Raw genomic sequence first — 8,150 nt, 5'->3', positions numbered from 1 at the left:
GCAACGCTGTAGCTTACGCGAGACACACTACAAAAACATCTAGCTACAGACTGTAGCTAGATGTTTTTGTGTGTTCTTCTCCTTCATCCCATAGTCCATGTTGATGACCTGACACAGAAGAAGGGCGTTATATATTGGAATGGACTTCTGTCTGTGGATTGATTTGATTGGACATGGTTCTTCAGAGTAAATGATCAGAACTGTGTCCATAGCAACAATTTGTCATTCATAGCGGTGGTCTGCAATTCAGAAATAACAGACCGGAGAAAGCCATAATGGACCAATCAGAATTCAGTATTCAACAAAAGCTGTGTAATAAGCTAGCATGACAGCCGTCCAAGAACATCACTTCCACCAATCCAAATGCAAACTGGGTACCTGTGTTGAATACACTGCTGTGAAGCTGATAGATTGGTCTGCTTTAAAAACTTGACACACAAAGACTGGACACTCACATTAACTACAAAGTCCTCTGGTTGCAGACCAGCAGCTGGGTCCATCTGAGGCCTGGATCTTGCCACCTGGTCAGCCCACTTCAGGAGGACTTCCTGACAGACAGAAGTGGGTGACTTTCGTAGGCAAAATATTTTGCTGGATGGTCTCATAATATACATAATTGGTTACACCTCTTGACTTCCCAGTTTTACAGTCGTAGATATGGGATCATGACAAGTAAAGTTTGTCTGGCTAAAGAAATGTAATGTGTAAAAAAATATAAAAAAAATCTTACCTACTTGAAAAATTTGGAAAACAAAAATGTAAACAAATATTTGTAACTTTCTTACTTTTGACAGTGTGTTTAATTTGAAATGAGGTATTTCAGCTCAACGGGGATTCTAAACATCTGTGCGACCAGCTATACAGTCACACACACCTGTGAGATCTCCAGGTGTTTCTCAGCCTGAGTCTGGCCCACACACTTGTAGAGACGTCGGCAGGTGATGTTCTCGAGAATCTCTCTTGCCTCAGCCAGCTCAGGAGGGGAGGAGTAGAGGATCTGCTCAAACACATGGTCTACATGAGGAGAGAGAGAAAGAAAGAAAGAGGGGGCAAAAAAGAAAGCCAGCATAAAACAGGGGGAGGGGAATATGACATCCTAATCAAAATACTCCGCCAAGGGCAACAAATCATGCAGTTTTCCTTAAACTGTGGGTTTCTTTGATTAAAACATTTGGAGAGAAAAAAACTCACTGAGCCTACCTGTAAGTTTAGAATAGGCCTCCATATCGTCTATGGCTGTGGAGATGGTGAATAGCTGTCCACCCGAGCCTTTAACCTGGATGTGTGGGTCTGCTTTGATGAAGGCCTCCGTGATCCTGAACAAACACACACGCTTGTCTCCTCAACACAAGCAAATGTCTCTTGAGCACTCTGGAAAGACGTCAGGTACTGAGTCGAAGCTGGTTTCATGGTATTATGGAGAGCCTTTCCTTAGGCAGGACAAACGGTTGAAGGGATTGTGGAGGAAGACAATATTTGGACTGAGTCGTCCTGGTCTTTGGAGGAGAACACATCGTAACACAGCTGTTGCTCAAAGGCCAGTGCATTCCATCATAGTCAAAAGAAAAGGAGGCTGACTACTAGAAGAGAAAGATCGTCCTTTTAAGTCTTCATGCATGTGGGACATGTACCACCTCAGGGAATCTATCCTTGCAAATTATTATATTATTTTCAAATGTGCTTTATTTGTTTTTTTACACACATCTTCCCGTTTATCCTGGTAGGCATTTACAGATCCAGTACTCACATAGTCTCAATGATGTTGCCCACTTTGTGCTGGTAGGCCCGTCTGTGCAGGCAGTTCCTGGTGTGGAACATGTCATACAGGTTACCTACTTCCTGTTGAAGGAGAAACATCAAGGGTACAGTTAACAAACTTTAAATAGGTTGTCATAATCAGTTTGAAGGTTGAGGGTTAGCCAGGCTACAGCACCTTATCTCTGGTACAGATGTGCTTCTTCCCGTCCACCTCACACACTCGGGCAAACTTCAGAAAGCGGTGGTAGTCAAAGTTATTTTGAATGCCCAGGTGGTAGCAGTCCCTGTGTGTATGTGTGTGTGTGTCAGAAAGAGAAAGAGAGGAAAATGTGTTACAGCATGGTTAATTATGCTGAAGAACAGTTATTTTGTTTGTGGTTGAACTTACCGGGCAAAGTAGTCCCATTTGTCAACATCGATGCCGTTTCTCTTGTTGGCTACAATCTCATAAAGGAAGGATTTCTCTTCTTGTCTACCTTTGTAAGGCCACTGGGAATGGGAGTCGAAATGCATAAGGAGCTTCCATAACAACGAGCATAAAAACAAGTTTTTAATCAGCTTTTAAGTCAACCTTGGATGTTTTCATTGGATCTCACCGATGCCCCTGTGGTTTTGTCTGTCGGTCCAGCGATTTGTTCCTTGATGAAGTCCAGGTCTTCAGGCAGAACCAGACCATGCTGCTCCATCACTTCAGCCAGTTCATTCTTGTGCACCAGGTGGTCGAACATGGCCAGGGAAGCCATCTCATGCTGCAGAGAACGACAACAATAAAAAAAAAAAGTACAGGTACACTGCCCCACCCTCAAACTTACATAAAAAGGCAATCATTCTTTTCTCAAGTGCCCTACACAATCTTTATTTATTTAATAATGTGAGTCACATATGTCGTACATGTGATCGTAACTCATGTTTATCTACCTCTTATCACCAAGGGCTGTAATAATGACTCCATATTTCCAATAGAGTTATTGCTGCTGTTCTGCACCTGTACATATTTGCAGACTATACCATTATGCCATTGTCCCAGTCTAACTTGGTGGGAATATACATTATGGAAGGAAAAATATAAAATGTTGTATACACAGTATATATTATCTTGGAAACAGTGGACTCTGAAAGCTATGGAGTTTACAAAGCATGTTTGTACAAAGGCCAGGACACCATGTCATAATGGGTGTTGAGGAATGCTTGCCCTCAATTGTTTGTATTTGTCTGTGTGTGCTTTCTGAATGAAAGTATTGTGGGGGGAAAAAACACACCGAATGTTGCTTTTCAGAGTCTTAACGGACAAAATCCCTTTACCTTCCATTTGGTTTCTGGACGGACTTTGGGGATGAACATCCCGTCGAACATGTGGGAGAATGGGCCATGTCCTGTATATGCATAAAAGAAAAAGGTTAGGCTGGGATGTCAAAACAAAGAAAGGGGGGGGCGGCGTAATTCAGTCCCAATTGAGTTTTTATTTTTTATGTTTGTTTTATATTCTGTCTTTTTTGATTTGACAAAAAACAATAAGGTATTTGCAGACGATTAGCTTAAATTTAGGTAATTCCCTTCGCATCAGCTGAACCACATGGCAATTCAAGCACCTTTACACACATTCTTATATATATTACCCATATTCCAGGCTATTTGTTGAGTTGAGAATGTCAATATTAGGCTGCAGGTGTATTCAATTGTGTTGTTAAGGCTTATAGTATACCTTGTGTCTAGTCCTGATTCAAGGCTTTGTTTTTGCCATGGTGACATGAAGTGATATAACAACATGGGAAACACAGCATGATGATACAAATTCATAATACTCAGTCATAAAGTCATACAACTCAAATAAAAGCTATAAAAGCACTCTTGCATAAGTCCAGACTCAACCCATTTCAACAGGTTCAGCAAAACAATCACCGGTGAGCTCAATTATGGAAAACAATCCAACTGTCCAAGAACTTTGGAATCCTAACATGGGGCACATGTTATAATTTACAGTTCATCCAAAACAGTCTGAACTTGAACCATATGGTAATTATATTCTTTTGACCTCAAATACAGAGTACAGGACCAAGATAAGCATTCAATCCTATGCTTTTACTTTCTGAATGAGCACTTGCAGAAATGTATCCTGTCCATCTCTCACCACAGCACTGCTTGTGGGGGAAGTGGGAGTCAGCCCTTCCTACCACGGACAGGGTTCCGTTCCATTCGACGCACCCAATTCTGAACTGTTCTGAGCATTTTGACCAAAAACACATTGTTCTAAACCCGAAAAGTTGGATCCAAGTCGATACCCCCAAAAACGCCGGCTTTCCTTGACCTGAAGTGCGAACAGTGACCACATCAGAGGGTGTGTCATATAGGAACAAGAGGATGGAGAAGAAAACGTTGGAGAAGTCAAGTGAGGGGAAAAAAAGAGCCTGTAGTGGTCTGCTGATGAGCCCCAATGCTTGGTGACATGTTGGTCATCTCTCCTGAAGATCAGGAGCCGCCAGGAAGCACCAAGGGTGAGCTGCGTGCCAAACTAGTCGACGAGTTGGCCGAAGTTGGGTTCACTCAAACGCAAAAACAAATGCCAAACAAATGCCAAGCAAAACAAATGCTCCACACACCATCGATGACGCATCCTTGATTACGATGGTTCAGCTCAATACGGGTGGAAAAGTGGGCGGGCTCACTAAGCACCAAGGTTCCGAAAATCCTGAACGGAACCGGTTAAGGAACCAGAGCCAACTTGTTTGGGGGGTTTGAGTGTTGTCATTACAGTTCATAGAGGGTGAACAAGGTTGAGTGTGTGTTTCCCTCACCCAGGTCGTGGCAGAGGCCAGCGATCTGCACACAGAGGATGTCTCTGCGAGAGATGAGAAGTTCTGGCTGTCGATCATTCAGCTCCTGGACCAGTCGCCCTGCCAGGTGGCCCACTCTAGACCGACACAAACACACACACAACCAGTTAACAGTAAGCACACAGCAACCATTGAACTAAATCAAATACACATTTCAAAACAAATGAACTCCTTCCTACCCTATGGAGTGCTCAAAGCGGTTGTGGGTCGCCCCGGGAAAGACAAAGTAGGTCCCCCCAAGCTGCTTGATGAAGCGAAGTCTCTGGAACTGGGGTGTGTCAATGATGCGGACCAGCAGAGGGTGCATCTCCACATGCCCATGTATGGGATCATTGAACACCTGAAGGTTGAAACAGGTCGGGAATAAGAAATCACTACTACTACAACCACTAAGGTTGGGCAATTCATCAAATTCCTGATCTGAGCTAACAACTTTGAAATCCCAGAAAACTAAGATTTTAGCTTTGCATTAGTTCATATAATAAATGTATTGAACGAACGGAATCAGTGACAAATGGATTACGCCTGTGCATGACGTCTCTCTTTGAGATGGACCTGTTAGAAATCAGCACGGGTACAGGTAACAGGAGGTGAAATACCTGATAGGGCTGGGCAATTATTACAGCTTCGCCCAGCATGTGAGATGACTAAAATCAGCTGCCAGCAGTGAACACTCCTCCAGCTCACCTGGTTGCTTAACTGGAAAGATGGCTTTTTGTGGTCTAATTTTATGAACATGTATTAAGAGGATATATCATACTAAATACCCACTATTACTCGGAAGAGCACGAATTAGGTCTTTTTAGGGGCTTGAATCTACGCTATTGTCTTTGCCCAGTGGCGAGTACATGGTGTAAGGCTGGGTGTCAACCTGCACCCACCTCTCATATGATAAAATCTGGAGTTGCTTGACAGGGTCTCAACTTGATGGCTCTCACACCCCATTGTGTAACTTACTGTAGCATTGCTAGTCATATGTTGATAAGTAAGGGTCAAGATTTGGTCTGATTGGTTGTTCTTGTGTATAAAAGGAATTGCAAAGCATTGTTCCGTGGATTCTTGATCTCCTGAGGGCTTCTCCTCAGCTCTGGCTTGTCCTTGTACTCCTTCCTCACATCTTGCTTTCTATCTCTGGTTTACAATAATCATGGTAGTGTAGGTAAGAGTTAACCTTCATTTTGTTACATGTTTGCCTTGTAATTGATTTCATTAATTTGCAATGTTATTTACATTTACATTTAGTCATTTAGCAGACGCTCTTATCCAGAGCGACTTACAGTACAGGGACATTTCCCCCGAGGCAAGTAGGGTGAAGTGCCTTGCCCAAGGACACAACGTCATTTGACACGGCCTGGAATCGAACTGGCAACCTTCATATTACTAGCCTGATTCCCTAACTGCTCAGCCACCGGAATCCCTCTTATTATTATGGTTATTTTATTTAACCTTACTTTGACCATTCTTGCTCTGATTTAACCCAGTCAAATAACTGTACGTCCACTGCTATTATCATTTGGTTCATACTAATACACTGTTCAGTTTCCCATCTTCCTTTAAACCATAGGGGAATTAGTTTTGGTTGTTTGGCCAATAACGGTTGAAGCACAGTCCATCATCATATTTACAGTGCTTCAGTAGTCCTGCACCTATAAAGGTGCAGTGAGCTGGAAAATTTTTGTTAGTCGTCATGCCTATAATTTTAGCTTGACACATCAACAGCTCCAGGGCACGACTAAACAATAGACAGAGACAACAGAGAAACAACACACACATCATGATGAGCGTCTTCCCTGTTTGTGTGCATCTTTGACCTTGGTGATTCACCCTCAAAAACACCCTTTCTATTGTTCCTACCACCAACTGGTACAGGTACACTGCCCCTCCCTCCCTCCCCTCCCCTCCCCTCCCCTCCCTCCCTCCCTCCCTCCCTCCCTCCCTCCCTCCCTCCCTCCGGCCTTGAAAGAGGAAGCAGAATGAAAGTGTGTGGTGTTACCTTGATAGTCTCGGCTACTATCTGCCAGAGCTTCCGCAGGCTGTGCAGGACCTGCAGTCTGGTGCCAAGGGGTCTAAGGGAGGCAATGCCCCACAAGAGATATGAGAAGTAGACCTAAACACAGTGAAACTAAGCTTAAACATCCTTGACATACAGATAAAGACTATTTTGTTTGTGTGAGAACCCGGTCTGACTGTCCAGCAAGTGCACTGCAATCCAACAATTCAAAAGACTTTGGCTTTGACAGTACATGTACAGCTGTTTTTCTTATAGACTGAACACTTGTGGCATACCACTGCCTTGCCATCCATTAAAGTGGCTTACCAACCACAACCCCCCTGGGAAACAGTGGTGCGCACGCACGCACGCACACACACACGCACACACACAACATGATTCAGGGCTCTCTGAGATTTGATCATCCAATTATTGAAACATGTTAGGCTGTGCAGGAGCACAAACTGCATAGATCACTGAAGTATTGAGGTTTGCGACTTGATATGGGTGTCCCAAAACTAACCTCTACAATCCTCAGATTTGTACTGTAGTTGTAAAAGGGCATTTATTTTCAGTTATGCAAGTTATCTTAATTAATCAAATGCATACATCCAGAGGAAGTATTTAGCATAAACAGTTTGGCGTTTCTTTTCTGTTGAATTTGTATTGCTGCTGTGGTGATATAAATTAGGCCTAGTGAAAGTGCTAATGACAGGAATTGCATGTTTAATTGAGCCAAACAAAAACACACACTTACTCTATCCCCATCTTCTCCAGCTGTGTTTCAGTAATGTAGCGTAGCCCTACTCCTGTGATCTTCTCCTCTATGGAAACAAACGAAGAAGAAAATGTAAGGATACCACTTTTTTTAAGAAAAGAGATTGGACCAGAGTTGTGTTTCACCTTCCAGGCAGTCGTTTAAGTGATCAAATGAGCGTAGAACAGTTTAGAGGAAGTTATGAAAGGGGTTTTGAATTACATATTGAAATAGGGGTCTCCCTCCTGCCCATTTAAATTAGATAGTCACACTCGTTTTAGATTTGCCAGGTGAAAACTGAAAGGCAGCTTTTTCTGCCTTTCCAGACTTCATAATATAACGCTAAGTCGTAAGCAGGCTACAAAGTATTAAATGTCATGGACGTACACGAGACACTTTTAGCGAGGTTAACCCTGCTAGCACTTAGTTGGGATGACAACCATTAGTATGGTATATAGAGTCCAAAAAAGAAAGAGGGCAAAATGATGTTCCTTCTACAACACTCAAATTGTATAGCATGACCAAATAGTTGGTAGAGGCAGACACCGCTAGGCTAGGCTGTATGTGCTAGCTAGCCACCTACACATGTAAAAAGCGTGTAAGCTAATAGATATGCTGGCTAGGTAGAATCAGAAACCAACCTCTGAACCTCTCTTCCAATGACCCGAGTCCTTCCTGACACATGTATCGGCAAGTGTCTTCAACATCCCACTGCATGAAGTCCCTGTTTCGCCTAACGACCGAGACTCGTTTCTCTGGTGTTTTGAAATGATTAGCCACCGGCAAATCCTCTCGGACGTTTTCGACTATCCAT

General features: G+C 43.1%; 1 protein-coding gene across 1 annotated transcript; it reads right to left on the bottom strand.

The window, feature by feature from the left end:
* Nucleotides 1–8,150, bottom strand: LOC136946551 (deoxynucleoside triphosphate triphosphohydrolase SAMHD1-like). Its single transcript, XM_067240928.1, is given in 15 exon segments — nt 1–108; nt 456–548; nt 875–1,014; nt 1,201–1,316; nt 1,748–1,839; nt 1,934–2,042; nt 2,147–2,247; nt 2,355–2,507; nt 3,061–3,131; nt 4,551–4,666; nt 4,769–4,929; nt 6,583–6,655; nt 7,337–7,403; nt 7,978–8,129; nt 8,131–8,150. Coding segments are annotated over 15 exon segments (1,533 nt in total). The 3' UTR covers nt 1–39.

Source organism: Osmerus mordax, chromosome 7, assembly GCF_038355195.1.
Source record: "Osmerus mordax isolate fOsmMor3 chromosome 7, fOsmMor3.pri, whole genome shotgun sequence".
In the NCBI taxonomy this organism is placed as follows: Eukaryota; Metazoa; Chordata; class Actinopteri; order Osmeriformes; family Osmeridae; genus Osmerus; species Osmerus mordax.
The sequence above is the reverse complement of the archived record's forward strand: the minus strand, read 5'-3'. Positions and strand labels throughout refer to the sequence as shown.